Below are 18,958 nucleotides of genomic sequence, written 5' to 3'. Positions count from 1 at the left end.
TTTATCCTGTATGGGACTCTCCGTGCTTCCTGGACTTGATTGACTATTTCCTTTCCCATATTAGGGAAGTTTTCAACTATAATCTCTTCAAATATTTTCTCAGTCCCTTTCTTTTTCTCTTCTTCTTCTGGGACCCCTATAATTTGAATGTTGGTGCGTTGAACGTTGTCCCAGAGGTCTCTGAGATTGTCCTCAATTCTTTTCATTCTTTTTTCTTTATTCTGCTCTGCGGTAGTTATTTCCACTATCTTATCTTCCAGGTCACTTATCCGTTCTTCTGCCTCAGGTATCTGCTATTGATTTGTTCTAGAGAATTTTTAATTTCATTTATTGTGTTGTTCATCATTGTTTGTTTGCTGTTTAGTTCTTCTGGGTCCTTGTTAAACATTTCTTGTATTTTCTCCATTCTGTTTCCAAGATTTTGTATCATCTTTACTATCATTACTCTGAATTCTTTTTCAGGTAGACTGCCTGTTTCCTCTTCATTTGTTTGGTCTGGTCGGTTTTTACCTTGCTCCTTCATCTGCTGTGTATTTCTCTGTCTTCTCATTTTGCTTAACTTACTGTGTTTGGGGTCTCCTTTGTGCAGGCTTCAGGTTCGTAGTTCCCGTTGTTTCTGGTGTCTGCTTCCAATGGATAAGGTTGGTTCAGTGGGTTGTGTAGGCTTCCTGGTGGGGTGGGCTGGTGCCTGTGTTCTGGTGGATGAGGGTGGATCTTGTCTTTCTGGTGGGCAGGACTGTGTCTGGTGGTGTGTTTTGGGGTGTCTGTGATCTTATTATGATTTTAGGCAGCCTGTCTGCTAATGGGTGGGGTTGTGTTCCTGTCTTGCTAGTTGTTTGGCATGGGGTGTCCAGCACTGGAGCTTGCTGCTCATTGAGTGGAGCTGGGTCTTAGTGTTGAGATGGAGATCTCGGGGAGATCTGTTGCCATTTGATACTACATGGGGCCAGGAGGTCTCTGGTGGACCAGTGTCCTGAACTCGGCTTGGCTCTCTCACCTCAGGGGCTCAGGCCTGACACCCAGCCAGAGCACCAAGACCCTGTCAGCCACACGGCTCAGAAGAAGAGTGAGAAAAAGAAAGAAAGAAGAAATAAGTAAATAATGTAACATAAGTTATTAAAATGGAAAAAATTGTTAAAATAAAAAAATTAAAAAGTAATTTAAAAAAGAGAGAAAGAAGAGAGCAACCATACCAAAAAACAAATCCACCAATGATAACAAGCGCTAAAATCTGTACTAAAAAAACAGAAACAAAAAATGATAGTCAGAACCCTAGGACAAATGGCAAAAGCAAAGCTATACAGACAAAGCCACAGAAAGAAGCATACACATAACACACTCACAAAATGTGAAAAAGGAAAAAAAAGAAATATATATTTAAAAAAAGGCAGAGAGCAACCAAATCAGTAAACAAATATACCAGTGATAATAAGCTCTAAATACTAAACTAAAATAAACATTAAACCAGAAACAAATTATATTCAGAAAGGAAACTGCAAGCCTACAGTTGCTCCCAAAGTCTACCGCCTTAATTTTGGATGATTCATTGTCTATTCAGGTATTCCACAGATGCAGGGTACATCGAGTTGACTGTGGACATTTAATCCACTGCTCTTGAGGTTGCTGGGAGAAATTTCCCTTTCTCTTCTTTGTTTGCTCAGCTCCTGTGGTTCAGCTTTGGATTTGGCCCCGCCTCTGCGTGTAGGTTGCCTCATGGCATCTGTTCCCCGCCCAGACAGGACGGGGTTAAAGGAGCAGCTGATTAGGGGGCTCTGGCTCACTCAGGCCCCGGCAAGGTCAGCATGACGTAGCAACAGCCTGAGGCACACCGTGGATTCTCCTGGGGAAGTTGTCCCTGGATCATGGGACCCTGGCAGTGGCAGGCTGCACCCGCTCCCAGGAGGGGAGGTGTGGATAGTGACCTGTGCTTGCACACAGGCTTCCTGGTGGCTGCAGCAGACCAAGAAGCAGACGGTCTCATGCCCGTCTCTGGTGTCCACGCTGATATCCACGGCTTGCGCCCGTCTCTGGAGCTTGTTTTGGCAGTGCTCTGGATTCCCTCTCCTCGCGCACCCTGAAACGATGGTCTCTTGCCTCTTAGGCAGGTCCAGAGTTTTTCCCGGACTCCCTCCTGGCTAGCTGTGGTGCACTAACCTCATTCAGGCTGTCTTCACGCAGCCAACCCCAGTTCTCTTCCTGGGATCTGGCCTCTGAAGCCTGAGCCTCAGCTCCCAGCCCCCACCTGCCCCGGCGGGTGAGCAGACAGGCCTCTCAGGCTGGTGAGTGCTGGTCCGCAGCGATCCTCTGTGCAGGAATCTCTCCACTTTGTCCTTTGCACCCCTCTTGCTGTGCTCTCCTCCGTGGCTCTGAAGCTTCCCCCTTGCCCACCCCCTGTCTCTGCCAGTGAAGGGGCTTCCTAGTGTGTGGAAACTTTTCCTTTTTCACAGCTCCCTCCCCGAGGTGCAGGTCCCATCCCTATTCTTTTGTCCCTGTTTTTCCTTTTTTCTTTTGCCCTACCCAGGTAGGTGGGGAGTTTCTTGACTTTTGGGAAGTCTGAGGTCTTCTGCCAGCATTCAGTAGGCGTTCTATAGGAGTTGTTCCACGTGTAGCTGTAGTTTTGATGTATTGTGGGGAGGAAGGTGATCTCCATGTCTTACTCCTCCGCCATCTTGAAGGCGTCCCCCAACTCAACTATTTAACAAATTTTTGTTTTATTTTTTGGCTGTGCTGTGTGGCATGTAGGATCTCAGTTCACAGACCAGGGATCGAACCCATGCCCCCTGCATTGGACGCACGGAGTCTTATCCTCTGGCCCGCCAGGGAAGTCCCTATTTGTAGACTTTTTGATGATGTATGTCATCGTGGTTTTGATTTGCATGTCTCTAATAATTAGCAATGCTGAGCATCTTTTCATGTGCCTGTTAGCCATCTGTATGACTTCTTTGGAGAAATGTCTAATCAGATCTTCTGCTCATTTTTTGATTGGGTTGGGTTTTTTGTTTTTTCAACTTTGAGTTGTATGAAGCTATTTGTGTATTTTGGATATTAACCTCTTGTCGTTCACATCATTTGCAAATACTTTCTCCCATTCCATAGGTGTTCTTTTTGTTTGGTCAGTGGTTTCCTTTGCTGTGCAAAAGCTTCTAAGTTTAATCAAGTTACATTTGTTTATTTTTGCTTTTATTTCTTTTGCCTTAGGAGAGTGCCACAAGAAAATACTGCTGCGATTTATGTCAAAGAGTGTTTCTTCTAGGAGTTTTATGGTTTCAGGTCTTATATTTGAGTTTATTTTTGTGTATGGTATGAAGGAATGTTCTAACCTCATTGTTTGACATGTGGCTGTCCAGTTTTCCCGGATCACTGTTGAACAAACTGTCTTTTCTCCATAGTATATTCTTGCCTCCTTTGTCATAGTTTAATTGACCGTAGGTGCATGGGTTTATTTCTGGGCTCTCTATTCTATTCCATTGATCTATGTGTCTGTTTTTGTGCCAGTACCGTTCTGTTTTGATTACTGTACACATAGCTTTGTTCTTAAGTCATCAAGGATTCATGAAAAGTAGAGAGTAGTCTCTTTGACCTATTATACTCTTTTTGGTGACAATATGAATATATATGAAATATTCTTTTTATTTTGTAAGGAACTAAGAGGCAGTACATCTAAATAGTTAATAATGTAACAATATAAGGACAATATGACACGTATACCATAGGGTTGGAGGTTAAATTAGGTGATATCATCAAGTATCTGAGTATAAGCACTCAGTAAATATTAACTGGTATTACTTTACTAATGAATATCAAAATATTCAGTAAAGTCGTTCTCAGTATCTTCAGGGGATTGATTCCAGGACCCCTGTGGACCAAAATTCTGGGATACTCATTGGCGCAGTATTTGCATAAAACCTATGCACATCTCTGAATACTTTCAATCATATATAGATTATTTATAATACTTAATAAAATGTAAGTTCTGTGTACATAGTTGCTAGTGAGGGGCAAATTCAAGTTTTGCTGTTTGAAACTTTCTGGAATTTTTTTTCCCCTCAATATTTTCTATCCATGGTTTGTTGAATTGGTGGATGTGGGACCACCGTTTACAGAGGACTGACTATATAGAGGAAATGTACCATAGAAATGAAGGGAAAGGTGAGAACACGAAGTTACAAATGCCTTAAAGAATGAATACTGTTTGGAAACAGCATTTCTCAGAATATGTTTTGCAGATAATGGTGAAAAAAGGATTTACGGGCAGTTAAGTTTGGAAAGTACATTCCTCTACCTTCTATAGTTATGTCTCTGAGAAGTTCTATAATAAAAAAAAAAATTCACGTAATCTATAGGACTTCAGCTTTTAGCAGTACGGTTCACTACATAGCTTAGAAAAACTCTTCCTATATAAAGCATCTAGAAATGCAAACATCTTTTTAAACGCAAAATTGTATTTCCAGGAAGGTAAGGGAAATAACCCAGGCAAAAACAGCCAGAAACTGGAAACCAGATGGCCTTCAAACCCACCCATGTATTGTATGAATTATTTATTTACTTTTTTGTATAATCTATAGAAAGCTGGAGTAGCTATATTAATTTCAGACAAAGCAGACTTGAGAAGGAAAATGTTCAGACATTATGTATTGATAAAGGGGTCAAGTCTCCTAACAGACATGGTTTATTAGGCAAAAACTGATAGAACTTCAAGGAGAAATAGATACATTCACTGTTATGGTTGGAGACTTCAGCACCTGTCTTTCAGTAATTTATAGATACAGCAGAGGCAGAAAATCAGTAAGGATATAGCTGAACGGTACCATCAGTCAAGTGTATTTAATGATGTTTATCTGACAACCACTGAATATACATTCTTTTCAGGCTCACATGTAACAGTTTTCAAGATGCACTATATTCTGGGTCATAAAACATACCTGAACATGTGCTCTTAGACCACAATGGAATTAAGTTAGAAATAACAGAAAGTTAGTTGGAAAATCTGAAAATATTTGGAGATTAAACAACACACTTTTAAATAACACATGGATCAAAAAAAAAGTCCAAAGAAAAATTTAAAATATTTTGAAATAAAGGAAAATGGAAAGCAGCAAAAGCAGTGCTTAGAGATTAGTTTAGAGCCTGGAATGTATATGTTAGAAAAGAAGAAAGATATAAAATGAGTTTCTAATCTTCCAGCTCAGAGCACCAGAGAAAAAGAGCAATATAAGCCTTAAGCAAGTGGAAGAAAGAAATAAAAATTAGAGCATAAATAAATAAAACCAAAAACAGGAAGACAATAACAGAAAATCAACAAAACTAAAAGCTGGTTCTTTGAAAAGATTGATAAAATTGATAGACCTCTAGCCAGTCTAACAAAGACCAAAGGAGAGAAAGACACAGATTACTAATATAAGGAATGAAAGATGTAAATTTCTTTTTTTCATTTAATTATGATAAAATACACTGTTGACCCTTGAATAACACAGGAGTTAAGGGCACCGACCCTCCCACAGTTGAAAATCCATGTATGACTTTACAGCTGGAACTCTGTATTCATGGTTCTGCATCGTCGGATTCAAACAACCGCAGATCTTGTAGTACTGTAGTACATATTTATTGCAAAAAATCTGTGTATAAGTGGACCCATGCAGTTCAAATCCATGTTGTTCAAGGACCAACTGTACATAACAAAAAATTTACCATTTTAAGCATTTTTTAAAAAATAAATTTATTTTATTTATTTATTTTTGGCTGCGTTGGGTCTTTGTTGCTGCACGCAGGCTTTCTCTCGTTGTGGCGAGCAGGGGCTACTCTTCGTTGTGGTGCGTGGGCTTCTCTTGTGGAGCACCAGCTCTAAGCGCGCGGACTTCAGTATAGTGGCACGCGGGGTCAGTAGTTGTGGCTCACAGGCTCTAGAGCGCAGGCTCAGTAGTTATGGTGCATGGGCTTAGTTGCTCTGCAGCATGTGGGATGTCCCTGGACCAGGGTTCAAACCTGTGACCCCTGCATTGGAAGGCGGATTCTTAACCACTGCGCCACCAGGGAAGTTCCACATTTTAAGCATTTTTAAGTGTACAGTTCAGTGGCATTAAGTACATTCACATTGTTGTACGACTGTCATCACTCCATCTGCAGAGTACCCATTAAACTCCCCACTCCCCACTTCCCTGGCAGCCAATCTACTTTCTGCCTCTATGAATTTGACTACTCTTGGTACCTCATATAAGTGGAATCATAGAATATTTGTCATTTTGTGACTGGCTTATTTCACTTAAAATAATGCCTTAAGGGTTCATTCATGTAGCATATGTCAGAATTTTCTTCCTTTTTAAGGCCAAATAATACTCCATTACACTTAACAATGTGTATATAATACTTTTTTTTTTTTTGATTTGATTTATTTATTTATTTTTGGCTGCGTTGGGTCTTCATTACTGCATGTGGGCTTTCTTAAGTTGCTGCGAGCTGGGGCTACTCTTCGTGGTGGTGTGCGGGCTTCAGTAGTTGTGGCACGTGGGCTCAGTAGTTGTGGCTCATGGGCTCTAGAGTGCAGGCTCAGTAGTGGCGCATGGGCTTAGTTGCTCCGTGGCATGTGGGATCTTCCTGGTCCAGGGCTCGAACCCGTGTCACCTGCATTGGCAGGCGGATTCTTAACCACTGTGCCACCAGGGAAGTCCCTATAGTACATTTAAAAAATCCATTTATTCATTGATGAGCACTTGAGTTGCTTCTGCCATTTGGATGTTGTGAATAATGCTGCTACGAACTTGGATATACAAATATCCCTGCTTTTAATCCTTTTGTGTACATACCCAGAAGTGGAATTGCTGGGTTATATGGTAATCCTATGTTCAGTTTTTTGAGAAACCATCATATTTGTTTCCACAGCAGCTGCACCGTCTTACCACTTTACATTCCTATCAGCAATGCCAATACTTGTTATTTTACGTTTTTATTTTTTTAATTTTAATTTTTATAGTAGCTGTCCTATTTTTTTCAAATTCCTTTTCCATTTAGGTTAATACAGAGTATTGAGCAGAGTTCCCTGTGCTGTACAGTAAGTCCTTGTTGGTTATCTATTTTAAATATAGCAGTGTGTACATGAATAGATACATGTATATGTAATCATGTGTAAGTGAATCACTCTGCTGTACAACTGAAACTAACACGACATTGTTAATCAGCTATACTCCAGTATAAAATAAAAAAACAGCTATCCTAATGTGTGTGAAGTGGTATCTTATTGTGGCTTTGGTTTGCATTCCCTAATTAGTGATGTTGAGCATCTTTTCATATGCCTGTTATGCTTATTGGCCATTTGTATATCTTTGGAGAAATGTCCTTTGCCCATTTTTTATGGGATTGTTTGAGTTGTTGATTTTAGGAGTTCCTTATCTATTCTGAATATATGTGAATATATACATATATATGTGTATATATAGATATACATATCTATATATACACATATACATATATGTATATATTTGGCATGGCCAAAAAAAAAAAAGAGTTAATACTAGTTGTTGTGAAAAGTCCTAAAAAAATATGCTAAATTGTTGAATCAGCCTTGATTTTTTTTTTTTTTTCTTTTTTTTTTGGCCACACCACACGGCATGTGAGATCTTAGTTCTCCGACCAGGGATCGAGCCCATGCCCCCTGAATTGGCAGCGCGGAGTCTTAACCTCTGGACCGCCAGGGAAGTCCCAGCCTTGATACTATAAAACAAAGTAACTGCAAAATGATAGAAAAAAAAAAAGAGTCTAGTTATCTGAATTGTATCAATTTTTTCTTTGTTTCATAAAATTAACTGAAGTTAGTGTGTTTGAAGGCATTTTTGGAAAGTAAGGTTTGTTACACAGTAAAATCCTGACCAACTTACTGGAACCTCCAGCCTTCAGGAATCAGACTGAATCAAGATGTCTCAAGAATAAAGGTCATAGTGATAGAAATGGGATTATTTTGCAGCTCCTAATTCTCTAAGATGGTCCTCAACCTTCTGTAATCTGGTTTCTGCTTCCTTCACTGTGGAATGGATTAATTGAGGTCATTAGTGACTACATCTCTTGCCAACTTTTGGTCTAATACACTCTTGTTTTTTTTCTTTTTTTGACCATTGAATTGTACACTTTATTTTGTTGTTGTTTTAACATTTATTTATTTATTTATTTTGGGTGGCACCGGGTCTTAGTTGAGGCATTGCAGGATCTTCATTGCAGCATGCGGGCTCATAGTTGCAGCACACATGTTTCTTAGTTGCAGCACGCTGACTCTTAATTGTGGCATGCTACCTCTCAGTTGGGGTATGCATGCGGGATCTAGTTCCCCGACCAGGGATCAAACCCGGGTCCCCTGCACTGGGAGTGTGGTGTCTTACCCACTGGACCACTGGGGAAATCACGGGTCTTATTCACTCTTGACAGTGGTTAAGAGCAGAGAATCTCAAACCAGACTGTCTACGTTCCACTCTTAATAGCTTTCTAATATAAAAGTTGTGTTACCTCTCTGGGTCATCATTTAAAAAGTGTCATCACTTTTACAATGGGGAAAGTAGTGATACCTGCTTTAGAGTATTTTAGATTTTGGATCTAAAATTGGAATCTTTAAAAACAGTCCTTTTGGGGAGTTAAGAGCATCTTTGTAAGTTCTAATAAAATATAAAGTGATAAAGGAACCATGATTGTTTCTCATGGGAGATCCTATTCAAATCTTATAGCAATATCTAAGGCTTTTACTAAACTTATTTATTTTATTAGTATTTTATTTTTTAAGAGCAGTTTTTGGTTCACAGCAAAATTGAGTGGAAAGCACAGAGATTTCCCATCTACCCCTTACCCCTACACATGCAGACCCATCCCCCATTATCAGCATTCACTACCAGGGTGGTACCTGTGTTACAATTGATGAGACTATGTTGACACATCATAATCATCCAGTCCATAGTTTATATTATAGTTCACGCTTGATGGTTTACATTCTGTGGGCTTGGACAAGTGTATAATGACATGTATCTACCATTTTTGTATCATTCAGAGCATTTTCACTACCCTAAAAATCCTCTGTGTTCTGCTTGTTTGTCCCTTCCCTCGCCCAAATCCTGATCTTTTTACTGTCTCCATAATTTTGCCTTTTCCAGAATGTCATATAGTTGGAATTATACATTATGTAGATTTTTCAGATTGACTAAGCTCTTTTAAAATTGAGATATAATTCACATACCATAAAATTCACTCGTTTCAAGTGTACAGTTCAGTGGCATTTAGTATATTCACAGGTTCGTATAACTGTCACTGCAGTCCAATCCCAGAGCATTTTCATCACTCTAGGAAGAAACTCTGTACCCATTAGCAATCATTCCCCATCCCCCCTCCTACAGTCCCTCCAAGCCACCCAACTACTTTCTGTCTCTGGATTTGCCTATTCTGGACATTTTATGTAAATGGAATCATACGATGTATGGCCTTTTGTGTCAGATTACTAAGCATTTTTAATGATGGTTTTAATCTTTCCAAAGTATGTTCATGTTTAAAAATAAATGCATAACACCTCTATGAGGTAGACAGGAACTTTGTGACAACCTTTGTGACATAATTGCATTGTCAGATTTATTGTGTCCTCATGACCTCAGTTTACCATAGGATGAGGGAAAGAGGTTTAGAGGTGGCAGGTTAGAGATTTGGAAAAGTAGAGTTAAAGGAAAAATAGGACATGATGATACATGAAAAATAACTCATCCTGTGGGATTTCTAGAACCATGAGAATTAAACTTTATTAAAGTGCAACTGCAATTAAATACTTCAGTTATATTTAAGAATTTTAAATTGTAAAGATGGGTTGTTGAGCCTTCATTAGTTATAGACTGAATCTCATTTCATCAAGGTTGAAAGGATGTCAGGATTGTGCTCCGGGTTATTCCAAATTTTTTAAATGGAAGCCTGTTGCTACAGTGTGCAGAAAGGGTATGATAAATTTATTTTTAAAAACAAATTAAAGCGAATAATAGGTGTCTTTTGCTTTGCTACAGTTAGCTTGAGTAGAGAACTTTTATATAATGGAAACGTAAAGCATTAATTCTTTCTTTAAAAATTTTTTTCCGTATTTATTTCCATATACTTCAATTTTAAGATTGAAGTATAGTTGATTCATAGTGTTTCCGGTGTATAAATCAAAGTGATCCTTTGATTCTTTTTTCTTTCCAGATTCTTTTCCCTTATAGATTATTACAAGATCCTGAATATCGTTCCCTGTGCTATATATACAGTAGGTCCTTGTTGTAAGCATTAATTTTTGAAAGTTGTGAGTATATTTGAAATTTGTCATCAGTGTTAGTAAAGGGTAACATTTTTCTGTAAATTTTATGTGTTAGGTTTTCTGTTTTACAATATAGTGTGCTTGTGGGATGCAAATTAGTGCCATCTTCACAATTGAATTTGTAGTTGTAACTGAGTAGAGAAAATCAGTAGGATAACAAACTACAACAGGCTGTCTTGTTGTCTGCCATGGCTCTTACCATTTCCTGGTACAAAGGAAGTTCTGGCTAAATTATTTGGTTACTATCTGGCCTTTTGCCTTAATGAACTGTGCTGCTGGTCTATTCATTGGCGAGGACTTTTTTTTTTGGCCTGGAAGCCTAAATGATCGTCCCCATACTTCTTTTCCTTGGTTCCCCTACTTCATCCTGCTTGTCTTTCTTGGGGGTTCTTCCCTCAACAGAAAGAGCTCCCTGATCCCTTCTATAACGCCATTCCAAGGGAAGTAAGTTCTAAAATGAAAAAGTTACTGAAAATGAAAAGAAAATGAGAGGTATCTTTAAGTTAATGAAACTCTTGCCCCTATTCACTTGTAATCAAATCTTTGTCTCAGAAGTTCCAGCCTCACACTGAGTGGCATAACTATGACCTTAGAATCCCTTTTCCCTACATTGAATTTTTCTGCTGCTGGGTGAGGTGGAGGAAGTGGGGACATGTATGTGTTGATGAAGTGAGAAGGAAAGACTTGGACAACCCATGAGGGGAGAGTAGTATCCGCTAAGATAGTCTAGGTGGCATTTTTATTTGTGTATATAAGTTGGTGTTTAATTTTTGTGTGTATAAGTTGCTGTATATAACCAAGGTTAGCTGAGAATATGTCTATCTAGAAAACAACTTTATAGTGCTTTAGTCATTTTCTGTTGCATAAAATTTAAGATCTTCTCAAAGCACGTAAAAGCACTTCATAGTTTCTGTCTAAGAACTTCACAATCAAGAAGCTCTTTTTCTTTTTCTGATTTATCTTCACTCTGGGGCGAAGTGAGAGTAGCATCGACATATATACACTACCAAATATAAAATAGTTAGCTAGTGGGAAGCAGCCACATAGCACAGGGAGATCAGCTTGGTGCTTTGTGACGACCTAGAGGGGTGGGATAGGGAGGCTCAAGAGGGAGGGGATATGGGGTATATGTATGCATATGGCTGATTCACTTTGTTGTACAACAGAAACTAACACAGTATTGTGAAGCAGCTGTACTCCTATAAAGATCTGTTAAAAAAAAAAAAAGAAGCTCTTTTTGTGATAGTTTCAAAAAAGTATAATCCCTTAAAGAAACTACTGTACCTTATTTTGTAAACTCAAATTAAGAATGTTTAGTTTTATATGTATATTCAAATATGGTTATTGTTCACATTGTTTTTCATTACTGAAGTGATAATGCCTGTTTGAATATTACTTATGTATATTTTGTGTTTCAAATGAATTCGCTGTAGGCATATCTGCTTAGGACTTTGGCATGATTATGAAGAATATATAGACGTTTGTATAGTTCATTGAATCTTAGAGATGGGAGGGATTTGAAAGGCTTTTTTAGTCCTGGTTGCCCATCTAAAGCAGAAACTCATCTTCAACCAACTCTTGACTTTTGACTCTTATATTATTAATTTTTTTAACATTCTTTTTCATATTCTTTTCCATTATGGTTTATCACAGGATATTAAATATAGTTCCCTGTGCTATACAGTAAGACCTTGTTGTTCATCCATTCTATATATACCAGTTTGCATCCGCTAATCCCAAACTCCCACTCCACTTCACCCCTCCCCTAACCCTGTCCCTCTTGGCAACCACCAGTCTATTCTCTATGTTCTTGAGTCTGTTTCATAGATATGTTCATTTGTGTCATATTTTAGATTCCACATATAAGTGATATCATATGGTATTTGTTATTCTCTTTCTGACTTCACTTAATATGATAATCTGTAGCTGCATCCATGTTGCTGCAAATGGCATTATTTCATTCTTTTTATGGCTGAGTAGTATTCCATTGTATATATGTACCACATCTTCTTTATCCATTCATCTGTCAGGGGACATTTAGGTTTCCATGTTGACTCTTATAATGAATTTTTAAAAAAAATTTTTATTGGAGTATGGTTGCTTTACAATGTTGTGTTATGGATTCTTAATTGTAGCCATTGGTAGGAAATGTCTACTGTTTCTAGGCATCCCATTCTATTTCTGACTAGTTCTAACTATTTGAAAATTGTACCTGAAACTCTCTTACTCTGTGAAATCAATCATTTATCATAATTTTGTTCTTCTAGAGCTAAATCCTCTTTAATAAAAATACTCTTTAGTGGTTTGAAGATACATCATGAGTCTCATTTCATCTTATTTATACTAAGCCCAGTTTTTGTTGAATTGTTGGTCATATAGGATTTCCCTGTCCTCATCACCTAATGGACATGTTTTAGTTCCTTGGCTTTCAAATGTTTTTGACTGTAACCCAAATAAAGAATATATTTCATATCCCAACTCAACATACATGTAGTATGTAGTTTTAATACATATATGCAACTGAGACAAATTTTATAAGACAACATACCTTTACATTGACACTTTCTGCTCTTTTTCATTTTTTAAAAATGGTGGTGTTACCTATTAAATTGATTTTATCACTCCCTGATGGATTTTAGCCTGTAGTTTGGAAAACATTGTTCTAATTTGTTCATGTCGCAGAACTGAAATAAGGAGTTTCCAAAAGCTGTATGTTAGGACAATCATTGCTAAAACAGGTTTTACCTTTATTAACTCAAAGAAAATATTCTGATGGTGGTTATAAAGTAAAACTAAACAGGATTATCAAGTTCTTGGTAATGCATACAATACAATTGACGTATGCAACTATTATTTTTATCCTTAGGTGGCGACAGACAAGGTTGCAGAAAAGTTGAGTTCTACTCTCTCATGGGTGAAGAACACAGTGTCACATACAGTCAGTCAGATGGCCAGTCAGGTGGCAAGTCCATCTGCTTCATTACACACTACATCCTCGTCTACCACACTGTCAACGCCAGCCCTTTCACCATCTTCCCCATCACAGTTGAGTCCAGACGACTTAGAACTCCTGGCTAAACTGGAGGAACAAAATAGGTAAGTGAGGTTGCTTGGGTTTTCTTTCTTTTAATTATCATACAAAGTCAACCATTCATATATGTATATATGCCATAATCAAAATTTTAAATATTTGTTCAAATTAAGAATGTTTAGGGGAGTTCCCTGGTGGCCTAGTGGTTAGGATTCTGGGCTTTCACTGCTGTGGCCCGGGTTCTAGTCCTGGTCAGGGAATGAGGTGCCGCAAGCTGTGTGGCGTGGCCAAAGAAAAAAGAATGTTTAGTTTTTGGCTCCTTGTTTATCAAAGCTACTTAACAAAAGTATTCAAGTCTTTTTTGGAGGAGTTGGTCTTAAAACTAAAGTTGGACTAAAATTTTCTTCTGCCTTGGATAGCTGTAGAGATTTGTTTTCTTAATATAGCAAATTATCTAAATTTTTCCTGAATTTTAGAAAAGGTTTTTAAGGCAAATAAAACTACCATTTTTGTTTTTTAAACTCTCTAAATAGTCCCCTTTGGTTAAGCTGTAGAATTATTTAATTTAGGATGGATATCTGATTTGTGATTTAGAGTGGGAAATCTCTTCATAAATTTATTCATGGAAGGCAAAGTATTCTTTTCTTTTAATGGTGTGATATAGAATACTTGTTTACTCTGTTATTAATGTGTACTGTGGACCCTGGGTACCCCTTCACTAATATTACTATCAGAAGTTCTCTAGGGCATCAGCTATTAAAGAGTTATTGGAAGAGCGTCCTTTTACGTTCAGTCAAGATATATACCACCACTGGCTTTAAGGGTAATAAGAGAGATAATTTCTAACAGCTCTTTTGATATACAATGTACATAATAAAGTACACATACTTAAGGTATACAATTTGATAAGTTTTGACATATGTATATATCTGTGAAATTATCAACCAAATCAAGAAAATGAACATATCTGTTATCTGCCTTTCTATCCCCAGATAGCCGTTGATTTGCCTTTTGTCACTGTAGATTAGTTTGCATTTTCTACAGTTTTATAGAAATAGAATCATACAGTATGTACTCTTTTTTAATGGGTTATTTCACTAGCATAATTTTTATGTTGTAGCACATATGAATACTTCATTCCTTTTTTTTGCTTAGTAGTATTCCATTGTATGGATATATCACAGTTTACCTACTCACCTGTTGTGAAATGCTATAAACATTTGTGTACAAACCTTTGTATAGATTTATGCTCTCATTTCTCCTGGGTAGATACCTAGGAATGGAATGGCTGGTTTATATGGTAGGTGTACATTTAATTGTCGAACTGTTTTCCAAAGGGCCTATAGTTTTCCACATTCTCATCATCAGTGTATGAACATTTCAGTTCTTCTACATCCTTACCAATGCTTGGTACAGTCTTTTAATTTTAGCCATTCTAATAGGTATTTGTATCTTGTGGTTTTAATTTTCATTTCCCTAATGGTGTTGAGCATCTTTTTATGTGCTTATTTGCCATTGATATGTCATCTTTGATTAAATGTCTGTCTGAAATTTTTGCCCATTTAAAAAAAATTAGGTTGTTTGCTTTCTTATTATTGTGTTTTAAGAGTTCTTTATATATTTCAGGTGCAAGTCCTTTATCCATATATATGTTTTTCAAATTTTTTTTGCAGTCTGTGGCTTATGCTCTTAGCATTATCTTTTGAAGAGCAAAAGTTTTAAATTGTAATTAAGTCCAATTTGAAGTTGTTCTTTTATGGACTTTGCTTTTGATGGCTCAAGGTCACACAGGTAGACTCCTGTGTTAGAGAAGGTTTATATTTTTAAGTTTCAGATTTACTGTCGTACATTTGAGTTAATTTATTTGTATGAAACAGAGCATAGATCAAAGTTCAGTTTTTGAATATGCATGTTTAATTGTTTTTGTATTTGTTGAAAAGACTGTCCTTTCTCCACTTAATTACTTTTGCACTTTTGTCAAAAGTCAGTTGTCTGTATACGTTATGTGCTTATTTCTGGATTCTTTTTCTGTTCCACTGATCTATTTGTCTACTTTAATGTTAGTATGACACTGTCTTGATTATTGTAGCTTTCTAATAGGTCTTGAAATCAGATAGTGTTAATCCTCCATCTTTGTTCTTTTGACGATTTTTGCTGTTTATCATACCCTTGTGAATTTTACATGAAGTAATTTGTACAAAAATGCTTGCTGAGATTTTAATCAGAATGCTGTTGAATTCCTAACAGTATTGCCTTCCACCCATGAACACAATATATTTCTCATTTACTTATTACTTGTGCATGCTATTGTTTTTGTAAATTTAATTTTTGATTGTTCATTGCTACCATATAGAAATACAATCATTTTTCTTTTGTCATTCGTGTATCCTGCTGCCTTGATAAATTCACTTGTTCTGGTAGGTTTTGTTGTTTCTTTAGATTCCATTAGATTTTCTACATAGATGAGCATGTGGTCTGTGAATAAAAGCATGTTTGTGTCTTCCTTTACAATATGGATGCCTTTTATATCTTTTTCTTGCCTTATTGCAATTGACTAGTACCTCCAGTACAAATTTGAGTGTAAGCGATGAACAGATAGCCTTGTTTTCCTGATCTTAAGGGGGAAGCATTAAATATGAAGTTAATTGTAGGTTTCTGTAGATGACTTTTATCAAATTGAAGAAGTTCCTTTTTATTTCTCATTTGCTGAGAGTTTATAAGAAACAGAAGTTGGATTTTGTCATATGCTTTTCCTGAATCTTTTGAAATGATTACATCGTTTTCCTCTTTTAGTTTAATATGGCAAATTACATAGATTTTTAAATGCTAAACCAACTTTGCATTCCTAGGATAAACCCCACTTAGTCATTATATACTGTCTTTATAAAGTATTGTTTACTGTCTTTATAAAATATTGTTGGATATGATGTGTTAAAATTTTGTGTGGAATTTTTGCATCTATTTTCAGGAGGGAAATTGGTCTGTAGTTGTCTTCCGACATCTTTGACCTTTATCTGTAATGTCTTGTGTCCTTGTAATGTCTTTGTGATCTTTCCTCTTTTCTAATATAAGTGTTTAGTGCTGTACGTTTCTCCTAAAGCTCTGCTTTAGCAACATCCCTTTAAATTTTATGGTCCTGAGTGTGGTCTGTTTTGATAAATATTTTACGTGCACTTGAGAAGATTGTGTATTTAGCTGTTGTTTGGTGGCGTATTCTATAAATGTTAATTGATTCAAATTGATTGATAGTGTTGTTCAAGTCTACTGTATCTTTGCTGGTTTTATGTTTACTTGTTGTATCAGATATTGATGTCAGATGTTGAGAGAAGAGTATTGAAACCTCCAACTATAATTGTGGATTTATTTCTGTTTAAATTTTATCAGTCTTTGTTTCATGTAACTTGAAGTTTTATTATTGTGTATATAAACGTTCAGAATTGTTATGTCCTGTTGTGAAATGCACTCATTATCCCTAGTAATATTGTTTGCTTAGAAATCTACTTTATCTCATCTAGTCACTGTAGCTTTCTTTTGAATAATGTTAAAATTTTATATATTTTTCCATTCTTTTATTCTATTTTTTTCTTTATCTTTAAAGTTTGTCAGTTAGCATATAGTGGCTCTTGCTTTTTAAAATACAATCTGACAATCTTTGCCTTTTAATTACAGTAATTGGATCACTTTTTAAAAAAATTATGACAAAATTTTATTTCTTGCTCACGTTAACGTTCATCCGAAACTGCAGGCTGAGTACATTTTTGCTGCACACTTCATTTCTGGAACAGTGACCAGCCCCTATGCAGGATAAACCAGACTCATGGCAAATAGTGGAAATATATCTTAAAACATCTGCTAGAGAGTGATACACATAACTTCAACTCACATTTTATTGGCCAAAGCAGATCACATACTCACACTCCTTATAGAGTGAAGTGAGGATTAGAATCTTCTTGCTGGATCTTAGAAAATACATGCTTATTATTATTTCAGCACCTTTTCCAGTATTTTTATTGTATTGTTATTGTGCTCTTAATTATTCACATACCATAAAATCCATCCCTTTAAAGTGTACAATTTAGTGGTATTTTTAGTACACTCACAGAGTTGTGCAAACATTACCACTATCCAATTTCAGAACGTTTTTATGACTCCCAAAAGAAACTTTGTACCCATTAGTCTCCCCTTTCCTCCCTCCTTCCAGCTGCTGGTAACCACTAATCTACTTTCTGTCTCCATGGATTTGCCTATTCTGGACATTTCATTGGTAGTCTTTTGTGACTAGCTTCTTTTACTTAACATAGTATTTTCTAGGTTTTGAGGAAAATAGATCATTTACATTTAATGTAATTCTTGATATGGTTATGTTTATATTTGTCATCTTGTTTTACTGTTCTTTATCTTTTAATTTTTCGGCCTTTTGACTGAATGAAATGTTCTTTATGATTCTGTTTTATCTTTTGTTGATTTATTGGCTATAACTGTTTTTTTTATTTTTATTTTTTTAACATCTTTATTGGGGTATAATTGCTTTACAATGGTGTGTTAGTTTCTGCTTTATAACAAAGTGAATCAGTTATACATATACATATGTTCCCATATCTCTTCCCTCTTGCGGTTGCTTTATGGTTCATAGTATATATCCTTAACTAACTTAGCACGGTATGCCTTCAAGAGATCTCATACCATTTCACACGTAGTGTAAGAACTTAGAATAGTACATTTCCATTTCTCCTCTCCAATCCTTTGTGCTAGTTTTATCATGCATTTTGCTTTTGTATATGTTATAAACCCCATACTACATTATTATTTTTGCTTCAGTAGTCAATTATCTTTTAAATGAGATTGAAATAATAAGAAAAAATCTTATATTTGCCTACATAGCTTCCATTTCTGGTGCTCTTTGGTTCTTTTTTTTTTTTTTGTGGTACGCGGGCCTCTCACTGCTGTGGCCTCTCCGTTGCGGAGCACAGGCTCCGGACGTGCAGGCTCAGTGGCCATGGCTCACAGGCCCAGCCACTCCGCGGCATGTGGGATCTTCCCGGACCGGGGCACGAACCCGCGTCCCCTGCATCGGCAGGCGGACTCTCAACCACTGCACCACCAGGGAAGCCCTCTTTGGTTCTTTTTTAGCTCCAGATTTCCAACTGATAGAATTTTCCTTCTGTCTGGAGGACTTGCTTTTATGTTTCATGTAGTGTGGGTTACTCCTGTATGTCTGAGTCTTCATTTTGCCTTTGATTTTTAAAAATATTTTTTCTGAGTATAGGACTCTAGGTTGACAGGGCTTTTTGTTTGTTTTTTTTTTGTTTGTTTTCCTTCAGTACTGTAATGTGTCATTGACTTCACTCTTGTATTGTTTACATCAGGAAATCTGATGCAATCCTTATCTTTGTTCCCGTGTATATAATGTGCCATTTTTCCTCTCTGTCTCCTTTTAGAGTTTTTCTTTATCCCTGGTTTTGTTAATTAATTAATTAATGTATTTATTTTTGGCTGCGTTGGGTCTTCATTGCTGCGCACAGGCTTTCTCTAGTTGTGGTGAGCGGGGGCTACTCTTTGTTGCGGTGCATGGGCTTCTCACTGCGGTGGCTTCTCTTGTTGTGGAGCATGGGCTCTAGCCTCCTGGGCTT

General features: G+C 36.9%; 1 protein-coding gene across 10 annotated transcripts in view; it reads left to right on the top strand.

The window, feature by feature from the left end:
- The window catches only part of EVI5 (ecotropic viral integration site 5), a 202,813-nt gene that overhangs the window by 39,786 nt on the left and 144,069 nt on the right, over positions 1-18,958 (top strand). For 8 of the 10 annotated variants that reach the window (XM_079939218.1, XM_079939214.1, XM_079939213.1 and 5 more), the window contains exon 2: positions 13,164-13,393. In XM_079939218.1, the coding sequence (XP_079795344.1) occupies positions 13,245-13,393 (149 nt within the window). In that variant the 5' untranslated portion in view covers positions 13,164-13,244. Of the gene's footprint in view, positions 1-10,196; positions 10,283-13,163; positions 13,394-18,958 lie in introns of those variants that run through there. The other 2 variants (XM_079939212.1, XM_079939211.1) reach the window with 2 other exon arrangements.

The sequence above is a fragment of the Stenella coeruleoalba genome (assembly GCF_951394435.1).
Source record: "Stenella coeruleoalba genome assembly, chromosome: 1".
Taxonomy (NCBI): domain Eukaryota; kingdom Metazoa; phylum Chordata; class Mammalia; order Artiodactyla; family Delphinidae; genus Stenella; species Stenella coeruleoalba.
Note: the sequence above shows the minus strand (reverse complement) of the source record. Positions and strands in the feature narration are given on the sequence as shown.